The 21,963-nt window shown below is 46.1% G+C and overlaps 1 protein-coding gene across 6 annotated transcripts; it reads right to left on the minus strand.

Moving 5' to 3' along the window:
* Window positions 1-206: 206 nt before the first annotated feature.
* Window positions 207-21,751, minus strand: LOC118782604 (ubiquitin carboxyl-terminal hydrolase 25-like). 6 transcript variants are annotated; one of them, XM_036535967.1, is made up of 24 exons: window positions 21,588-21,751; window positions 19,757-19,834; window positions 18,505-18,649; window positions 17,539-17,644; window positions 17,116-17,278; window positions 14,750-14,836; window positions 13,566-13,703; window positions 13,156-13,232; window positions 12,880-12,953; window positions 12,611-12,759; window positions 11,903-12,030; window positions 11,616-11,711; window positions 10,336-10,500; window positions 10,016-10,197; window positions 9,673-9,743; window positions 8,982-9,210; window positions 7,461-7,667; window positions 6,632-6,771; window positions 6,234-6,412; window positions 5,403-5,481; window positions 4,748-4,827; window positions 4,119-4,242; window positions 1,337-1,532; window positions 207-779 (listed from the first exon to the last, which is right to left on the minus strand). In XM_036535967.1, the coding sequence occupies exons 1-24, from the start codon at window positions 21,627-21,629 to the stop codon at window positions 607-609; spliced, it is 3,108 nt and encodes a 1,035-aa protein (XP_036391860.1). In that variant the 5' UTR covers window positions 21,630-21,751; the 3' UTR covers window positions 207-606. The 6 variants fall into 6 exon arrangements, with proteins under 6 accessions (XP_036391860.1, XP_036391857.1, XP_036391858.1 ...); XM_036535964.1 differs by having other exon boundaries at window positions 13,156-13,235; XM_036535965.1 differs by lacking the exon at window positions 19,757-19,834 and having other exon boundaries at window positions 13,156-13,235.
* Between the last annotated feature and the right edge of the window lie 212 nt (window positions 21,752-21,963).

Here is a 21,963-nt window from a genome sequence, read left to right on the forward strand (position 1 = left end):
ATGTGTATATATGTATTTTTTGTGTCGATATGAACATGTACTGTCATTGAGTAAAGTACACATGCTTATGCATATATGTATATATTTTAACTACTGATGTTCTTTTAAATTGTAATATGTTTGAAAATAATTCAACCCATGTGAGTGGATGAACATGAAGAAAAATGTTATCACCATACTGAAACAGAAAAGCCTAAAAGGCCACAAATAAAACTTTATTCCCCTGGCTTATTAACAGGCCACAGAACGCCATTGACTGACTCAGCAGCTCACAGCACGGCAGCCCTCAGGGCCAGGAGAGTTACACTCCAAATACGAAACCATTCAGAAAATAAAAATCATTTTCCTCTTTTAGAAAAAAAATAAAACTCTATAACAGAGGGGCATCAGAACCAAACAAAACAATTACCTTTCAGAACTTAAGTTATCATCCATCGCTTTTGCTTACAATCCCTTCCTGTGCTGCAGAAATGTGGTAATAATAATAACTCACAGAAACAAAATAAAGCAAAACGGTCCAGGTGAAGAATAGTTAGAGAGACAACACCCTTCTGTAGGTAAGGCATGGGCAGAGAGAGAGGTGTGACCCCAGGCTGGGCATGAGGCTCAGCTCCCAGCATGGGCGGAGTTCTGCAGGTAGGCTGTAACCTGTGAGAAATGCTCACACAGCTCCAGGGTGGAGTAGGAGGGGATCTGGGGTGGTGCCTGGAAATTGACCGTCTCTGCTGGGCAGTCCAGCAGCTTTGGTAGGACATCGGTCAGCTTCTTCTGAAGAGAGGCTGGGGGATTAAGAGAGAGTTAAAACAGGGGTAAAGAGCACTTCCTCCGTATTTGGCGTTTCTACCTTTTTATCCCTCTACAGCATCCATAGGTTCAGGAGCCCTACTAAATGAGCGCCATTTCATCACATACAGTCTGGCCACATGAAGGGGTCAAAAAAGTACTGCCATCTCTGAAGGAAGGGGAGGTGCAAAGTAGCCCATCACACAACATCAGTGTTAGAACACCATCACATGGGGACAGTCACACTGTTAACATTCAGCCCTACTGTGCTGTGGACAGGACTGTGGGTAAGGGTGGGTAGAGTCAGAAAAGACCTTATGGGGTGTGTGTGCTGTTGTCCTGTCACACATCAGCAATGGCTCAGAGACTGAGCAGTGAATGTGATTTTATGATGTGAGGGGAAAAAAAAGGAGATTACAGATGAGAAAATTCACTTCACAGCTAGTCTTGTCATCTTGCGTACAGACACATTGGAACAGTGACAGGCACAAGACTAGGACAGAGCGAACTAGGGCGACCCTTTCCGTGTCCCACGGCCCCACCCCTGACTCACGGTCCATCTCCTGGCCTAGGTAGGAACACCATCTGTTCCTCATGTCCTCCGCGGCGGCAACGTCAACCTTTTGTGCCTCGTCAGACAGGAGGAGAGGCAGGCATGGCACCACCAGGTCAGAGAGGATGTTCAGCGCCTTGCTGACCTCTCCTGCGTCACCTGTCTCGAACATGGCGGCCGCCTGGTCATTCAGCTCCTGTAGACCACACAGATGAGGGTTACAGACAGCCATAAACTCACGCTTGCTTAGCTCCTATGGATCACATGGCGAGGGTTAGAGACGCCCTTAAACTAGTGCTTCTCTGACACCTGTGGATCTCTGTGGATCACACCAACAAGGGTTAGACACCCCCCTGACCTCGTACTCATTCGGTTGCTGTGGATCACACTGATGAGGGTTAGAGATGCCCCAAAAACCCACGCTTGTTTGGCGCATGTGAAACACTGGCGAGGGTTAGAGACGCCCCTAAACTCACACAGAAAAAACGAAAGGTCGTGAACACCAAAATAGATGGGGCTGTTCACATGTCAACAGCAACCAACTGCGCTGACCCAATTAGAGTTTTTAGCTGTGGACAGTGAAGTCTTTTGATTGGTTATAAGCAGTGACCTTCTGATTGCACACAGTAGCTTCACCAGGCACATGAAGGTTCATGAACCCTCACTCTCCCACTGGTACCCTTCACACAATATGGGGTAAAACATCACAAAGAGGGAGTGTCAAATTTGTCAAGTCTCTGAAAGAAAATCTGTTTAAAAGTTGAACAACCTGGCACGTTTCCTGGTTCAGGCACACATGTGAAAGGGGGAGGGGTTTATTCTATGCCTGAGCGCTAAATAAACGCAGATGCTCTTAGGGTACCCAGCACTTCACCTAATGCCGAAGGTCATCTACATCCATTATAATAATAACTGAGCCAGTTCTGGAACAAAGAGCTTGGATGGAATAAAAAGCAGAACAATCACTGATCCAGGATCAGGGCTGCCTGCGAGCATTCACTCCTTATGCTCCTGTGGAATCTTAAGCTGCCTTCTCTACTAGGCCTTTCCTTTACAGTGGTGGAAATGACTTCTTGAACCAGTTATTTAGTTTTTTTGCTATTTCAAAACAATTTTGTCTACAATGTCTAATGCAGACCAACACAAAAGTTTGCCTCAATGGCAACACGTAAACATTTAAATAATCCATACCAGCCAGCTCCGCTGGGAGTAAGTGCTTTGGAAAGAGCATGACCGAAACAGCCATGATGAGGAGCTGGTCTCTCTGGTGTGGTGTTTCCGAGCAGGCAGCGGCACAGTGAGCACTGGGATAGGCCTTCAGATCGGCTCGGAGGGGCCGCGCCTGCCGGAGAGGGCAGCTCAGGACACAGGATACCGCTCTGCCGGGACCTGTTTACTTTTTCGGCACGCCAGCTTCCTCCTCTAACAGCAGGTCACTGGGAGCGCAGGCTGAGTGTACGGTTACACTCAGCTCTGAGGAAGACGGGGGGGGGGTCTCCAGTCTCAGCCCATTTAAAAAAGAAGTGCGTGTGTGTGTGTGCTGCTTCTAATTAAATACACACAGCTGTGAAAAGACCATTTTTGACCTTCAATGACAGTGCTAAAGCGTTTTGTTCTCTATATTTGCTAGGCTACAATGATTAAGGCACAAGCATGTAAACCAGTTTTTAAAACCAGTTTATTCTGTAATGCCAAATATATTGACCATTATAATGCATATGAGGACACACAGACACATCTCTTAGATGTTCCTTCTCCTTGTATTTCATATCATACCGATTTGGTAACATTTTGATATTTCTGCTGTAGATGGCTCTTTAGCCCCTCTCTAGTGGCTCCCTAGCCTTGTCAAAAAAATATGGAAATGAATAACAATTTTTTTGTTTTTTTTACATTTTGCTATCATTATTGTAGGCCTAAAGTCATCCTTACATTATCCACTTGTAAAAATATGTAGCCTATACATCAAATTAAAAAAAAATGTTTTAACACTTTGTCAACTAAAATGTGCGTCATATGCTACTTCACGGCCTGGCGCCTCTTTGCCGAACTCAATAGTGGTGGCTTGAGTGGGTGTTTTCCTAAGCTAGCTATGAATTCGACAGATTCATTTGCTTTCACCACCACTACTGCTGGCTTACCGGAATGTTAGATCTGCAGTAAGAAGTTAGCAAACAACAAAAAATGTAGTGTTAAATGCACCAAAACATTGCACTATTGTAATGGAAATGCAAAGTTAAAGTACCAAATAATCATAAATAGCCTACCCCAGCCACCTTGTGGTAAAACATATGAATGAATGCTCATTTTGACCTATTAGCAATGTTGATAGTCTAAATTAGCCTAACAGGCTGTGGTACCTGCATTTAAAGGGCTCAAATATTTTTTTGCGGCTCCAGACAGATATTTTTTTCTTTCTGGCCAAAAATTGTTCTTTAGATAGTAAAGGTTGCTGACCTCTGTTCTAGAGACACGCTAGAGATGCTTTCTGGACAACTGCCTGGGAAGGCAAGTGATCCCACTTCCCATCCAATCAGTGGCTTCAATTAAGTAGCTAAGAACTGAATCAGATTGAAACGCATTAGTGTTTGTATCTGCAGTGGTCACTAGAGCCCAATATAGCACCATCCTCTCAGTCCATTTAATTTCATTCAGAGTAATTAAACTGGCAAGCATTGCTCAACACCGGCACTCTGACCCTGCAAGGCATTAGCAGCATTGCTGTCCGATCTGCAGCAAGCTTGGACAGGAAGTCAGAGGTCGTAAGTCATGCTCCACTCACCAGCAGGCACACCCTCCTGTAATGGGCCAGCATCTTCTGGTCGTGGCCACGGTGGGGACCTTTTGAGAGCAGCTCTTTGTTGTACTGGGAAGAAAATACCAGGTACACCAGGGCCTCTGCGTAGCTGGGTAGGCAAAATGCAGGTTGCAGTTATTCACATGTAGTGTTGGAAGAGTGGCTGTATTTTTAGTCAGGGAAGGGCGGGGACAGGGGACAGGGGACAGGGGATGGGGGGGGGGGGGGTCTTGGGGAGTGTTAGGGATGAGCACTTAAACCAGTTGGGGGATAGAGAGCATCAGGAAGCTTGCCCTGGAACCTTTTCAACTCTGTATTGTATACTGCTAAAAATACATTTGCATTTCGGAGTAAAATGCTGATATTTAAATCAGAAAATTACACCACCCAAGCCACATATAATATTTGCTCTCCAGAATTCTGTGTAAACTTTAGAGGAAAAGGTTTTTCTCCAAGACTCTGCTTCCCTCTAGTGGTAAATGAGAGTACCTTAAATAAAAGTGTAAATGGACCAAACTCCCATTGTAGCCAGGTTAGGACATGGAGTGCACTATTGCTTTTTAACAGCAGCATGTTTGATTGGGAGCACAGAGACAGATGGATAGGAGCTTCACCTCCTCTTCTGGAACAGCTCTACGCCTGTGAGCAAGAAGACGGTCATATGTCTGAATTTCCGATAGTCCCGGTGCCACATCTGAAGAAAAGAAGAGGTGGAGTGGAGTTACAGAGGAGTAGCGCATGACTAACTAAAAACTTGAAAGATGTTAAAGAATTGGCATCAATTCCATTTCAATTCAGTCATTTCAGGGAATGTGTGCAAATTCATCTGATGAACTGAAAACTGCCCATCTTTTATATGCATCCTTTTCAACTAATGAATTGAATTTCAACTCATTCCCTGAATCAACTGAATTGAAATGGGATTGAACCTGACCTGACCAAGATGCATAAAATCCCCGCTACAAAATACCCTTTTTCGGGTTTGTTTTTTCTCCAAAAAAGCAATAATGAAAGATCTCCTATAGAACTGCAGCTCTAAGCATGTTTTGTAATGCCATGTTAATATGCTTTCATTAATATGGGTTTAAAAAATTGAACTGTATCACATTTAATAAAACTGGGGGAGTACTCTTTAAGCACCTCATTTGTGAACATCTCTCTTTCCTGTGGTTCCTCATTCTTAGAGTGAAACATCATTTTAGGAGCTCAGAACAAAGACCCACAGCTACCCCAGACAGCCAGAGCAGAGACAGACAGAGAAATGCTGACCTCGTACTCCTCTCTACGTGCCTCTTTGGTCTTGAGGAGGTCTAGCTTGACACGCGCCACTCTCACCACCGCCTTACATCTGCAAGAGGAACAGACAGCGCAGCTGAGAGAGCATCTCTCTGGGTCGGGTTCGAGCAGGCCTTCCAAGCCCTCAGACGGGCGATGACAGCTCCCCCCAATGAGTCACGCCTCATTTCAGAAACGCTGATCAAACGAGCTCGCTGTCGGCGGCCCTTGGTGCCAAGCCTCCTCCTCGGTCAGATCGCATTAATCAAACGGAGTGAAGGGGATGAATCTGCAGTTTAACCTGGATTTAGTTCAACACTTAATCTGCTAATCCCTGCGCTCACCTCAAGATAGAGGGATTCAGAAATAATTGCTATGCCCAAAGAGCATGCAGGCTTCCATGTAAAATGCACGGGAACAGCAGTGGTGTGGTAGCTAGGGATCTGTACTGGTAAGCAGGGGTTGCAGGTTCAAACCCCTGTTGTGCCTTTCAGTAAAATGCTTAGTGCGCATTTGTTTAATAGGTGTCCCGCTGATCAGGCATCCAATGGAGGCTCATAAAGAGATTCAGCTTTGGAAAGCAGCCAAACATGAAACAAGCAACGAGCTGATTGCTGTTTAAAAGTTAACGTGGAAAATCAGGAGTACAATACTTCTGCTGAGCACATTTTTGGGGAACAGTAAGGGTGAGGACAGACCCAACCAGAGGGGGCGGAAAAACAGAGAGAGTGAACAGTTCCAAAACGGCGCAGTGTGTAACGGCGCTTCTGCATGGTTTTAGCCAGCGGGCTGAAGGAGAGGGCAGGTCCAGGGAAAGGCTCCTACCGATCGTCCAGCCTAAGGTTGCGGTCAGCGAACTGCTCGAACAGAGTCCTTTCCAGGACGCTCTTGGGCGCCTCGTTCTTGACGAAGTAGACGAGGGGGTGTCTGAGCCGGTGGTCACTCTTGGGGGCCGTACTCTCCCGGGCCAGCTGCACGAGCCGGGCATACTCCGCTCTGATCGCCTGAGAGGGAACGCCTGGGGTCAAGCACAGTTCAGCCTCCACGCCAGCAGAGGGCAGGAGTTTCTGAGGTTGAGCAATTAACTTAGCCACTGACCCAGAACTTTGTCAGTTATCTGCAAGAGGTTCTTTGTGCATGTGTAAAGAGGTGCATAAAAACAGAAGTGCTGGCATTTCAGCGTTCTCATACTGATAGGAATGGGTAAGAGGCTGGTTTCTTACAGCAGACAGCAGCACTTCTGCACTCCTGCCCGGGAGCTGGGCGGCAGCATGGGAGATGGCCCTTTCTGTCTCTTCTCGCTGGAGCCTGCAGTCATCCAGCAGGGGGCGCTGCTCAACGTGTTGTGGGTCCTGCTGCAGGGCTGGCAGAGGGACAGGCTGCTGTTAGTGACTGCCACAATACGTAGTGCAGGGAATAACGCTCACACACACACACACACACACACACACACACACACACACACACACACCACCAAGTACAACATCAACAGTGCACACTCTGACACACACTGCCACAATGCCAACACTTTATACACTACTTACTTATACATACACAACACAGTTACACATACCACTCATGCAATAGTTACCACTGAGGACAACACACACAGTCTACTCACCACAAACACAAACATGGCACACAAAACTCACATACACCTCTGATGCACACTACACATGTACATACTCCATACACCACTAACACAGTACAGAGCACTGGCACACGCTGCCACTGATCACGCACACACCAGTCTCACACAGAGTCTAGCTCCTACACTAGTGCACTGCAATATAGTATACTAAAGTACAGCCCCAGCGGGCAGAACATCATCATTCTGCTGCTGCCAGTGTGCCACATCATCATTCTGCGGCTGCCAGTGTGCCACGCCATCATTCTGCTGCTGCCAGTGTGCCACATCATCATTCTGCGGCTGCCAGTGTGTCACATCATCATTCTGCGGCTGCCAGTGTGCCACATCATCATTCTGCGGCTGCCAGTGTGCCACGCCATCATTCTGCTGCCAGAGTGCTGGCAGAGGAGAGGATGATTCACCTGTGCTCTGGGAGAGGTGAGGCTCCGAGCTCCCAGGTTGGGGCGAGGCTGACGGCGCATCTTGGCGGGACGTCTGGGCATGTGCTGCGTCCCACTCCGCCAGCTCGCTCTCAAACCTTAGGTTGTCCTGTGTCACGTACTCCCTGAGGTCCTGGGGCAGTGAGTCCACCCCTCTCTGAACCTGCCCCCTCTCCTCATCGCAATCCTCTGCACAGAGACACAGGGAGTGTCCACACTTCAGCCTCCACCAATCAGAGAGCACAGAGTAGTCACTTTCATGACTTTAAGTAAAATCATGTGATAAATCCTGGAAAACAGATTCTGTCATGTGTTCTTACAGCCCAGGACCTTCTGCTGAAAAACTGGAATAAAGATCATGAATCAGGACATCAAATCACAGACAGACTGACTTATTCTGACATTACTCAAATAATCCCCTCTATCTACAGTTCTACTCTTCTGCCCTGCTGTGATTCATTATGCTGGCCCCACACTAGAGGATAACTGGGCCGATTTTGGGTCCGATTCGCCCCTCCCGACAATCGGGGGGGCGGCGTTCCCAACTCAAGGCTGGTCTGAACCGATTAACTGCCCAAATGATCCTGTTAGTGTGAGAGGTTTACAGACATAGTCTTAATGTTATCGACTTGATCGGAGCCTTGTTTGAAATTTTACGACTTGAAATCCTGTAGTGTGAAAAGAACAGCGATGCAATATTGAGCAGAAACCTGCAACAGCCAATGAGAGAGAGCTGACCGGGAAGCGTCACCAACCCAGCAATTGACAGTTACCTTTGTACAAGCCCAGAGCACAGTAATATTAATATGGAACAGCATCTCCATGGCAGTGGAAGGTCAGAGAATGTATAAAAATGACTACATTTCTAATGATCACAGGTATCACTCTCCCCTCCACCTGTGTACAAATAACAATAACGTTAGCTTGTTGCAGTAGCTTGCACTAGCCCCGTTTGAGACTAACAGTAAATCTTTATTTCCAAATCACCTCTAGCTTGTGCTGCAAAATGTATAAGCCATGCTGACTCCACCTTCTCAGCCATGACTTCATCCGCAGTTTTTTCTCCTATTTTTTTTTCGGTGTAAAACACAGCACACACAAGTGCAACAAACTGAAGAAGACAGTCCGCCTCCATGTTTGTTTTGCTCTGAAGTCACGTTTGATCGCACGTTTCTGTGAGATCCCAAGTCCCTGGAATCGCCACTCTGAAATCGTTTAGTATAAACACCAGGTGTGTGGTCCTGCGTCTTGACTTGAATCATAAGGTGTGTGTATTCTTACGATTAAAATATTAAAAATCGGTTGAATCTGTCGTTATGTCTGTGGTCTCCCACGTCTTTAAAATCGGTTAAGACTTGAAAATCCTCTACTGTGCACCAGGCATTAGAAGAAATCTGGCAGGAAATCATCAATGCACCACCACCTGACCCACACAGACAGAATAACATCATGTCCTCTACCCTGCAGCTCTGTGCTGAAACAAGCAGGCCTGTGGAAACTTACCTTCGAGCAGGAAAGGCTTTTTGTCGTTGACGTACATGAGGCAGTACGCGCTGGCATTGCGGTCGCCTCCAAAGGAGTCATGCATCAGCTCGTCCCAGGAGGAGGCGGTGACGGCGATGTCGTTGTATTTGATCCAGCCACGGTGCTGCAGGCTGTAGACATACGCCCAGTAGTGCCCGGAACTCGCCTCGCCCTCATGGACCAGAACCGCATGCAGCCGATACGGCACCTGCCACCACATGCATGTCACATGACCTGGGACCAATCACAGTGTTCGGCTAGAGACTGGAGGGAATGGGCTTCATGCTTTAACTTAGAAACAAAGCCATTTAGGCAAACACCATACTGTTTAAACTCTGAAACCAACAGATGATTGCAGTTAAAATAATCTGGTAGCTAGCTGTTTCACTGAATGCCACCCCAGAACTACAGCGCAAACAGATCAAAGGAAACTAGCTTGCTGTGCTGGCTGCCCAGAGTTCCTTACCTTGTTACAGAGGGTACAGCTGAGGTAGTGTCATCGTGTTGTGGAAGGTACGGTTAAGGAAGTGTCACCGTGTTGAGGAAGTGTCAGGGTACATTTGAGGAAGTGTCACCGTGTTACGGAGGGTGCAGTTGAGAGCGTGTCACCATGTTGTGGAGGGTTTTGAGCAGACAGACTTTATGCTGAGGGACATGCTCACAGGCTCACCTGCATCATAGTCTTGTCCGTATACATGAGCTCCATGATCCTGAGTATCCGGGAGACGCTCCCCTGCAGGGCTGCAGCAGCCAAGGTGACAAGAAAGGACAGGTAAGACATGCAGACCGAGGGAAGGAACACAACCCCGCCAGCATCAATACCACTGCTTAGAATATACTTTTACTAACTTCCTTTATTTTGCATGGTTATTCACATTTCCAGCTGTTTATCAACTACACTTCACTTCTGTCTCATAAGAGAGAGTCTGATTTGCATAACAAAGAGATACAGATGGAGAGTAAGAGAGGGAGACAGAAGGCCATGACAAGGCAGTGTAGGGCGGGGCTCATACCCTGGGTATCGGTATCCACCTCGCCCCTCCAGCGGTGCAGACAGGCCTGCAGTACTTGTAGCTCCTCCTCTGTAGCATGGCGGGGGGCGGGGTTCATGGCAGGCTTGTGCACACTCACACACAATTGGGTCTCCATGGCAGTGGGGGGCTCTGAAGAACCGGACGCATCATGTTCAGCCTCGCTGCAGGGTCAAACACACAGCAACACTGTTCCCAGATCAGTCACAGAGAAGCCAGCAGAGACTGCATAACGGTGGATCTGTGTTGATTACAATGCATGCATTTATGCTGATCATATGAAATATGAAACTGGAACTTGCCTGGATGTGGCCTGCAGTGGTGATGCTGAGCCACCAGATGGGGTTGCTGTGTGACTGTCCTCCGCAGGGTAGGTGCAGGAGGCTTTGCTGGAGGCGAACTCCATAGCATACTGCAGGACATCGGCCAGGGGGATCCTCTTAGGACCGGAGCCATAGCTCAGATACCTGCAGAGGAGGACCAAGCAGCTACGAATCACGCTGCTCTAACAAACATGAGGAGCCTGTAGATTCCACCAGTCAAGCACGAAACACAAGGCACCTGGGCCATGCTAATGGTTTCATGAGACTCCATGAACCCCACAATAAACCCTACGATTGGTTCATTATTAAATCTCTCAGTGAGGATGAGATGTGGGTTCATGAGTTCATGAAGCCTTGCTCACCCATCATTATTTAATGGAGCTCTTAAACTGGAGATACACACATCTGACAGTTGGTCAAGATGCTCCCAATGGTAGTCATCATCCTAAAGACGCGATGGAACACACAGCTCAGTCTATTGCTGATGGCTCATTAGTCTACGCACAAAGAGCAAACTCTCCGGACCACGAGAGCAGCAGTGTCTGCAGCTGTAGCTAACCACTCTTCAACTAGCTAGCTAGTAAACAGCCAACACTAGCTACCTTCTCCATGAAACACAATAGTGTTGTCTCTGTCCAATAATTGTTTACTTAAATCATTAGTTAAACCAGCTAGTTAACTTGGGACATTAACATAGTTAGCTAAACAATGCCAGCCAGATGGTCCCTAATATCCCACTACAGATTGGATTTCACAAGTTTTGACACTAGACACTCTGTTGGTACAGAGTTGGCCTCTTCTCAGCCAAGCTCATTAATTTGTCCTCGTTCTCATCTGTCCAAATAGCTGCCATAACAGCGGTTAAAACGCATCTCCTTTCTTCTTCTTGGGTGAGCATGTGAGTCCTCCTTTTCCTTCCTGCTGTTGCTCATTTCTGTCCTCTTGCAGGGGACCTCCCCCGTACTCTGACTGGCTCAAGGTTGAACCACTATATCCAACAGCCGATGCCAATTCTGCATGTTGAACCAAGAGACAAGAACGACATCCGTGAAGCAGGGGAGACTGCAGACTACACGCGGGACATACCACGGTAAATACAGGTAACGGTCAGCCACAACCAGTTTCTGACCACCCGTCCCTGCCTCAGCATTCCCCTGGCTGCGTCCCACACCACAGCCTCTGGGTTTGGTTTGATGCGTTGTGAGATCATTGTGTGGGTGTTGTGTGGGTGTTTGCTGGCGGCGGTCAGTGCACGCTACCTTTCGAGGCACTGCTGCAGTGACGTCAGGTGCTCTCTAAGGCTCCGCATTTCTTCTCTCTTGATTCTGGAGACATCTCTGTTCCTGTACACATACCTGCAACCACGGAAACAGAATCAGTGTTTACTCACAGGCAGACTGCACTACACGACTATCCCTTTCACAGTATTTTCTTGACTTCTCATATTTAGGTATTTAGATTATGTAGCATGATGTGAAAATATGTGAAATTAAGTGTGTCATAATGAAATCATCACAGGCAAGCTAGCAAAGAGGTGCAAGCCAACCTGTCCATGTAGAGCACCAAGGGAAACTCCAGCCTGCTGTGGATCTTCTCCGGTCGACCCAGCGCCTGATTGAACTCAAACCTGGAGAGTTCAAAGGTCAACACGGGTGGGAGTTCAGTGAACCAATGCTGGAAAAAAAGGAATGGAACATGTGCCTTTTTACCTCATCAATGAGCTCCATTACATGTTCCTCCAATCAGATGAAGTCCCACAACACAAAACACTGACTGACCTTTTTAGCTCTCCATTTTACAGTTTTGACAGGTTGATAACTTTATATAACAATTCATATAATACTAACTACTCCCTTACAGAGACACACTGTGTTGAAAACTATAAGAACATGGATCAGTGTAGTTTTTTTAATAAGTGCTTTATGTGAAGAACACTCACTTACATTACAAAGTACCTAGGGTAGACCACTGAGAATACAAAAGCCAGGGATAGCATTTGGATGGATGTTCCAAGCATATACAGATCTTCTTTGAAAGGCCCATTGACATCGAACAACTAAACACATCTTCTGAGGTTAATTTTGAAATGCATCAAATTGGCGCATTTCAGAAAGATTTAATCAAACTTCCAACTTCATAAACATGTTGAATGATCACTGTAAAGTAACCTACAGATTATTTTTTAATTCCTGAAAGCAACCCTAGATGCAAGAGTGAAAGCGGTGTTCATTGCGGCTCCGATCCGCACACTGACCTCCTGCCCAGACTTTGACGAGTTCCCTGCGTGCAAGACCTCGATCTCGCGCTCCGTCATGGCTGCCTCCAGACACTCGTGCAGGTCTTTGAAGCCATTCACCTGCAGAGGGAACTGCCCAAACATCTCTGTGTTCTCAAACTTCTTTCCTGAACAGAGACATGCCATCACACTCATTCAGTGGCCCTGTGACGCACTCATACAAACGACCAGAGAATCGGCGCATCTTGCTGAAAACGCGTGTTTAGTTGGGTTATTGTTGCTCGCACCTTCAAGGACGCCCTCTGCCAAATAGTGTCCATAGAACAGCTCCACCATTGGGTTCCTCTGTCTCTCTCCTTCACTGTCACAAAGACAGAAAAGGAGAGCCACGCTTGATAAATGAATAACTTTTTAAACAATCAAGGTACGCGTAGTGTACGAGCACATTTCCATTGCTGTGTTAGTCCTGCATTGTGGCAGAGTTATCTGGTGGTTCATAACCCTGCTGTCCTCCACAGACTTGCGTGTGCAGTCAGCACCTGCTTAACAGACTGGTGGCTTACCTCTCCTCCTCCACCTTCATTTGGAAGGCATCCTCCAGCCAGTCCAGCAGCTTGTGTGTAAACTCGCTCACGTCCTGCTGCTGACACACACACACACACACACACACACACACGTTCGCATGCATGCACAAACGCATGACACACGGACACAAAAACACATGAGCGACCAGCAATGTCCAACAGTTCTGGCTGAACAGGGAAGGTACTTAGTTTCATAACTTGTGACTTGTTCAACATAAGCAGTAAGTGTTACTGGCATGGAAAAGTGGGTCTGTTTTTCAGAGAAATACCACTGGCTCACTTTGACTGGGAGCTAAAATAGACAAGAAATCTTTTTTACACGTTTTCACCATCACGTCAGAGAATCTATCGTGTCAAATGAAGTCTCCTGGGAAGGTGTTTCTCTGTACCTGCTGGGAGTCGCTGGACTGGAAGTCATCTTTCAGAATGTCCACGGCTCGAGAGGGGTCCACGTAGCTCCACTTGGACCCGAGCATCAGGGCGAAGAGACGCCGCAGCTCCTGCATGAATAGCAGGATCCTCCGCTCCTGAACCAGCAGAAGAATCAGCACTACACCAGAGACCGCCAAAAGACCCAGGCCCAGACCCATCCACATGAGACCACCAAAGCTGCTGCTTAACCGCCACACTACAGACACAGCTACATGAGAGACAGCCAAACCTGCAGCTCAACAGCCACATTACAGACACAGCTACGTGAGACAGCTAAACCTACTGCTCAACAGCCACACTACAGACACAGCTACATGAGAGACAGCCAAGCTTGCTGCTCAACAGCCACACTATAGACACAGCTACACAAGAGACCACCAAAACCAAATTACAAACCCAGATACACCAAAGACTACCAACACTGCCACTCAACTGCCAACTTAGAGACGCAGCTACAAGAGAGACTGCCAAAATCACCACTCAATTGCCAAATTACAGACCCAGATAGGCGAAAGACCACCAAAACCACCGTTCAACCACCAAATTACTAACTGCAGCCATCCAAAAGAGTGCCAAAATTGCAGCTCAATTTGCAGAGTCAGCCATACAGAACCATTGGGAAAGACTAAGCAACATATAATGAGACATAGGAATAAAAATGGAAGCAGGAGGAACCCCATTAATGGGTGGATCCATCAAGTACTGTCAATCACAGACTTGTATGAACCAATCAAAACACTCTATTTTGCCAAGAAAAACACTATGATTGGCTGAAATCTGTGAGTCACTGATAACACAGTGGTTTTGGCTCCTATCACTACTGAGCAGTGAGATGAAATGCTGAGTAAATTTTAAACTCCATGATTATGTGCACACCACACTGATGTCTTCTAAACCTAGCATGTTCACGTTCCAGATGAGTTCTTGATTGATCAGGTTTGAGCTGTTGATTGATTACTGGTCTAGATTTGACAAGGAATTCATGCAGTTATTTCTATTCATTTGAACCCCTTTAATAAATTATCAATGGATAGACATTCAGTTTCACTAAGAAAAATTATTTGTTCAATGTGGTCAAGTTTAAATGAGACAGCTGTCATACATGTGCTAAGCTGAGGGTGTGGTTGGGGGGTGGACTCACCTTGTGATTATGGGGCAGGTCCTCGATGCGTTTTGGTGCACAGTAGTGTAGTACCAGCCTCTGAAACTCCAGCAGGTTGAACAGAGACTGAAACAGAGACAAAACCTTAGAAAGACCTGACACATCCCTATTTACAAATGTTTTACAAAATTTGTTCTCTTGAACCCAAATGACCCTGGGATCAGGGATCAAGTAAGTGAGCACCAAACATACTGTAGATACATCTTACATATCAAAACATGGCCACCTGGCATACAACAAACTGGCACAGTTTCCTAAAGAAAGTGGTGTCTGAGGTATTTCTTGGCTGATCTTGGCTGGCATTGATCTGGGATCAGTATGGTGCATAGATGCCAGCCTGTCGTATCTACTGCAGGCCTGTGGGGACTGTGCAGTGAGGTGAGAGTTTGACGCCCCCGTGAAGGTCAGCATTGGCAGATCTCCCAGAATGCCACGCCAGAGTCCCACAGGCAAACTGACAGGCAGACCCCTGTGGCATCCTGGGAAATAATCCAATGAGTTTGGACAGTGCTGGAGCGTGGCACACAGCCAGCCAATCAGCACCACCTTCTGGACCCCCTGTCCCTGACCAGTCCAGCTCTGTCTCTTTAGCAGGTGCCTATGTCCCTTCAGAAAAGCTTCTTAGCAGGTGCCTATACTTTGGATAGTGATCCAACTGCAATGTCCCACTGGGGAGTCAAACAGTTCCCCATTGTTCCCCAGGTACCCGCTTTGAGAGGGTGCTCCATGGGAGGCCAGACACTCTGAAATCTCAGAATGTTTCAGGCTCATTATGATGAGGTGTCGACAGCACTGTAACTTCCCTGGCAGACAGCTTTGGTACTGTCAGCCAAACTGTGGAGGCAGTCAAACGGTGGAGTCACGCCCAGTTAGCAAATAGCTGGGAACTGCCTGTCCTGTTCTCCTTCTGTGCTCCTGGGACAAATTTCAACAGCCCAGTGTGCAGGCTCAGATGCAGTCCTTCAATCCTTCCCTCACCTAGACCTTAAGATATTTATATTCCCCACTAAATAATAACTAGGACTTGAAGAGTCCCTTCTCACCATCCTTCCTTTAATTTGGGTATTTTATACTAAAATGCCTTCTCCCTATGTGTTTTTAAAATAATTACTTGCAAACAAATGTGGAATTAACTGTGGGAGACCAGACTAAGCATTCTGTTCACAACAGTGTCTAATGCTCTTCTGTTACGCAGCAATCACAAGCCAAGAAAAAATACTGAAACCATCCAGGGAACGAAACATCTGATGTTTGTCAGATGATTATCAGGCTATCTGTGGCCATCTGAGAAGCTCAACACCAGAGAATGCCAGACTTTACATCATTTACTGTTCTGTTCTATGCAACATCTGAAAGGGCTCAAAAATCCAAACGGCACTTTTCCCTGTCATGCTCAGCAAAGCTAAAGCTGGGCGACCCTTCCACACAGCTCTACAGGGGGCGCTGTCACATGCGGTGTTATGGGCTTTGTCAGTAGCAGGAGCAGTAGCAGTAGGGAAAACAGTGTGGGCCCAGATTAAGTCAGAAGTGTGGTGTATGATGTAAGCATGTTGCTTTTCAGTATAATTCTCATGCACTTGTTCTTTACTTTACAGTACTATCTTCCAGCTAAATGTTATTGTTATCCTTGTACCTCCTGCTGTATGTATTTAATGTAACATGTCTTATTAGTCCTGCAAGAAGCTCTGGATGACAGTGTCAGCCAAAGAAATAATGATCCTCTTACCAAGTAACATGATCAAAGTAGAAGAGCCCCTCAAACACAGTCATATGAATAGAATATGCCTGAGCAGCAGCAGGCTGTTATTGCTGTGCCCAAGAAGGAAGAGACTGAGTAGCTCTAGCACTTATCTTGTGCTGAAATTTTCTGTGCAAAACTTACTGATAAGTGATTGACTGATTACATTTTTTGAGAATTAAGAAGTTGTGTAGTTTTGCAATAGTTTATTGCATACAGTAGTAGTCAGTATAAGCTCCAGGAGGATAAGTGTGTCTTCAGTTGCCCTATCAATCCCTTGGCATTGTTGTAGAAGTATACAGCTCATGAACTAAATGGACCAATCAGAGCAGAGCAATTGGTCAAATCAGCAACCAGCATACACCCCAGGCACTCTAGTGACTCAGTTTGCCACTTCTGCCTTAAAGTAATAGTCACTAAACTAATCTATCAATCATTTAGGTCGTATTTAAAATAGCAGCACAATGCAGTACTATACAGTACTATTATTTAATATTATGTAGTACATCAGACTGTCACAGAGCACTTGTGAGCATTTTCAGAGGGAATAAAAACAACACTTTAATCACCTTGGGAAAACTAAAAAGGTTCTCCACCTACGACTCACCTGGATGACTGCACTGAACCAGCAAGTGTTGCCCACGTTCTTCAGCCCAACTGGACAGGTGTCCAGCCGCTTCCTCTCATGGGGATTTGGCGAGTCCATCCATGCCTCTGTGTGCGTTTGCCCTTGTCTGGCCTTGCTCTCTGCCAAGCTAACCTCAAGGACCCTGTTGAACCGTTGTGAGATGTCCACTTTTTAACTGAATTTTTTTTGGCGGTTTTATCTTATAAAGCTGCTGACTAGCTCTGCTGGACTATATTATAAACACTGGTGGAAAAGAAAGACATGAAGAGTGAAAAAGAGAGTAACATTTGTCACTCATTACGTGGAGGTCAACCCACAACTGAAGAGACTACATTATTACAAAGAAGAAACTATATTTCCCAGAATGCACCTCAGAGCTTGTACCCCCCCGTGACTGCCCACCTGCTGATGTCCTGCTCCTCGTCGGTGATGCCCGTCACCCTGACCGCCTTGCTGGACTCTTCCAGGCTCAGCGCAATAGCCCTCTGAAGGTCATCCTTTTCATCACCTGTCAGACCAACCACATCTGAAACAACAGCCTCCTGCGCTCACACACACAAGCTGCCAAGAGACAGCTGGCTTTCCCTCAGTCTCTGCGGGGCAGCATGCGGACAGCAGGCTGGGCCCGAGACAATAGTAAATCTGCACCCTGTATTTATGATGATGGCTCGTAAAGGCAAACAGCTCGAGAGTACGCCAGCCTGTAAACACAGGTGACCACAGCATTGCCGCAGGGCAACGACTCCAGGCAGGAGCAGAATTCAGAGGATGAGTGCTTGGGGATGAATGGAGAAGGGAAAAATCCAGCAGGAAGTACCTGACTTTTAACCACGGCCTCTCCACCTGTATTACAGGCTCCCCAGGCGTTCATGACACACTGCACGAGTAACGCAACATATATCAAATGTACTGACTTGAGCGCGGACTAATGACTTCAACACGGACTAGTGACCATAGCAGAGACTAGTGACCGCAGCACAGAATAGTGACAGCAGCGCAGACTAGTGACCACAGCACAGACTAACAATCACAGACTGTATGCAGAATTACCCAGACCCACATTAAAAGGATAACGATAAACGGTTCTACCTGAAACTACATCTCATCTCTCCACTAAAGACTGGAGGAATCACGTGTCCATGTCTCCATAGCCCTGTAATTCCCCAAGCTGACTCATACTAGGTGTGTGGTGCTTTTACATTATTCCAGCAGCGACCGAGCTTTCAAACAATTCACAGAAGAGCAACACCCATTTTGGAAAGCCAGGTTTGGCACTCAGCTCGGCATTCTGTGCCGTTCCAGCACAGTAACACCCACTGAGAAGCCCAGCAGCACATTCACCACTCGGGAAGGCGTTTTCCTACCTACCTGTGTCCTCCTGGTTGCCCGCAGCGACGGCACTGTTGTTTTCAAAGTGTGCTGTCACGTGATACACGGCCTCGCTATGCTGGGGGCCTTTGGCGTTGCTCGCTGTGAGGAAGGCAACAGCCTTGGCCAGCTCTCCATTGCTGAACTGGAGTCACACACACAAGGCACAAGTTGAACACAGAGAAAACACACAGCAAGCATCATCCACCAGTGCCACGTCTGCTAGCAACACCACATAGCTGGTGCTGTAATGTCACCTCCTGTCAATGTCAGACATTCAGGATTGGTAAACTCACTCTCTCGTAATAGAGACTCATCATTTATATTTCCTACCTTCCAACTGATCCCCATCTATGTATAACATGCCAACTGTTTTATAAGCTCCTGTCACACAGATCTCATCAATCTACCAATAAACTACAAAAGAACTCCTCTCTTCATAGGACTGCTCAGGTTTCCCTGATTCTGGATAAAAGATTCAGAGTGATTTTACGAACACCATCACTCAGAAAGCATACAGCATGCTCTTTCCCAGAACGTTCTCTTTTATTGAACCCTTACTTAACCAGGAAAGGTCAACTCCAAAGTCAATGCTTTTTAAAATAATGACCCGGGGAGGCATGCTGAGTAGGGCTAGAGGGGTTGAGTGTCCAGCTAACTGTAAGAGGGTGACTGTGGCCAGATGAAGAGACTGGGAGTTTGAGCATGACACCAGGGTTAAAAACCCCCTTTCATGCAGTGCCAGGAAACCCTTCATGCCACAGAACTTTGAGAACCTCACATCAGGACCACAAGTTAATGTTTTGCCACTGCACTGGGGCATTGGACTGACTTGATCCAGAGGGAACACTGCCCCCTACTGGCAGAACACATTCATTTCATACTGGCAGCCCATTTCTCCAGCACTACAAGTGCATTTCAAACACCTGGCAGGAGAAGTACCGGACTGTTCAAGGTAATTCATATTGTGTTTAGAAAGGTTAAACGTTTTATTTGATATATTATGCTGCATTGGGTGATGGGTCCATTTAAAATAGTTGCAAAAATAGTCACAGTGTGTAAAGTGCTGATACATCCAGATTAGAAGCCAACACAAGTTACACAGCGGTAAAAGAAGGCTAAAGATTGAAGGAATTGTGTTTGTGAACAGACAGATTCTAGCCATCCTCAATAACTGATGGGGGATCAGCTGTCAGGCTTGGATGAGCTGGTCCTGGATCAGTTGCTGGAGGTTGGCTGCAGTCTATTGTACCTGCAGGGCCTGGTTCAGGAGCTGTATGTCTGTGGTGCCAGTGAGGTCCCTCAGCTGATTCAGTAGTATCTGCTGATACTGCCAAGGGAAAGCACACACTCTGACAAGGGCTCCTCGGTCATTAGAACACATTAACAGACACACTTGAATTCATGTCTCCAGTGTGCTCAAGGAGGCGCTCAAGCACAGCACGTGCTGTCGTGGTCAGAGCACCGAAGGGGCATGGGTTCGACTCTTGGGTGGAACACTGTAACAGAAACACACCCTGAGCTAGCTGCGTTTCCTCACTCTGTCCAGCTAATTCTGCTGCTGAATGTGAAAGCAAAAGCACCTATCTGAAGTCACCCTGCAAAAGTGCATGAGCAATGTATTCAAATATCTAAGCATCAGGATAAGAGAGCTCAAGCTTAGAGCAGCCCACACAGGCTACACATGGCTTCTGTATAACAGCATTGAAGCCAACCTGTTGAGCTTTCTAATGGCTATTGGTATACATGGCTATTGGCTTCATTCATTCTCATTTGTTTGGCCCCATTTGTTGAACATACATTGTTTAATGTGTAAGGAAATTCTCAGCCTTACATATTTTAAAATGCTTTACTTCAAATCACTGTGGCAGAAGTCCATTCTAATTCATAAGATAGCAACTACTTGTGAGTAGAACTAGAGCTGCTGTTGGACACTTCAACACACATACCTGCCACAGGTTATGCAAGGAATTATGCATTTGGTGAGCTACAATACATAACTTCAAGGTGTTTGTGATTACAGCATGTAGCTTCATTGTTTTGACATTCCTTTTAATTCGCTATAGCTCATGTTTCTTTAAGATTAAAAACATTATTACGCAATATATTAATAGGAAATATTGTAATGTAAATATTGTTATATATAGTTTTGAAATGTGCCAGTTTTTACCATCATATTAGTAATGACATGGTTTTATGCACCCCCAAGTGTACTTTCAAGAACAAAAAATGCCGCGAAGCGCGTGGGACCAATGTGGCGGTCAGAAGCGCATTTCCCACACCGGCAGCCTACAGATCCAGGAGAATAGCAGCGTTCTGTTAAATGTGACCAACACCTCGACGCTTGCTATTCGTAAACAAACATTTCGCAACGGTAATTTGAGTAAAAATAACATGACAGGGCATATCTCACGCGGCCAGTAGGCTAACGCTAGCCGCACAGACGGCGAACTAAGCAGCGGCAGTGAGGCGTCCCTCGATAACAGCTGTAACTTTCAAAAAAAACTTTAAACTGCGCGCTTTTTCATTCTTAACAAGTAACTTTGTGTATTATTTTTTCTTTTTCAAAAAAATAAAATAAATAAACACCCGGTTATCCACACAGCTAGCTAGGAAGCTCATGTCAGACACAGTAACGTTACTTAGCAAGCTGTTCCGAAATCGAAATTAGCGAACTGAAACCTTTATAGTTAGACGCCCTCTCTAGCTAAGTTAGCCTGCTAGCTATTTTTACACTGGCGGTCGGACTGTTTGAAGGCGTGACCTTATGTTTATCAAAATATACAAATAAGATAGTTTAAAATAGTTGTAACGAGTTCGTTGTTTAGCGAGTTTAGTTAACTACAGTTAGTTGATAAATCTAAATGATGTCCTGTCAAAACAAACGACATTGCAAACACCTGCAAAGTGTCTACAGCTCCGAAAGATTTCATCAGCTAGCTATTTGGCGACAAAATATGAAATAACTGTGGCAAGAAAAAGAAGATGCGGATTCCTATGTTATAGGTTATAGCGACGTTAGTTGGGTCGAGGAACACACCACCCAGCTGTTTAAACCAATTCGCATAACTAAACAAACTTACCTTCTGAGAATGCTGTTGAAGGACATTTTGCTCCACGGTCATGGCCAGTTGAGAACGAAACTGATTTTTTAAAAATTAACAGCTAATACTAAAAGAACAAAGCTGTTAAAGCGATTGTACACTAAATACAAGTGTCGCTGAGACGCGCCATCAAAACAATCGAGTTTTCATGTTACACTAGTCGAGCCTTGATAAATGACCATTACGTAATGCTAGTACGCCACACAGCTTTCGTTTTCACCAGCTTGCGGTTTAGAAAGTCATTTTGCATCGAGAGCACACTTCCCTGAACATTAACATTTAAGAATCAGAGTATTAATACATTTCGTGTCCCACGAGAAAGAAATATAATTAATGAGTAATTTACGCTACAAAT

Source organism: Megalops cyprinoides, chromosome 9 (assembly GCF_013368585.1).
Source record: "Megalops cyprinoides isolate fMegCyp1 chromosome 9, fMegCyp1.pri, whole genome shotgun sequence".
NCBI lineage: Eukaryota > Metazoa > Chordata > Actinopteri > Elopiformes > Megalopidae > Megalops > Megalops cyprinoides.

What these genes read in the sequence shown, in the direction of transcription:
- LOC118782604 (XM_036535962.1), bottom strand. Translation starts at nt 19,888, where the DNA reads ATGTGTTCTAATGACCGAGGAGCCCTTGTCAGAGTGTGTGCTTTCCCT. An exon ending in CCACTGCAGGCCACATCCAG is followed by an intron (nt 10,198 to 10,335) that starts GCAAGTTCCAGT and finishes TTGACCCTGCAG; the next exon opens with CGAGGCTGAACATGATGCGT. An exon ending in TCACCTCTCCCAGAGCACAG is followed by an intron (nt 6,772 to 7,460) that starts GTGAATCATCCT and finishes TCCCTCTGCCAG; the next exon opens with CCCTGCAGCAGGACCCACAA.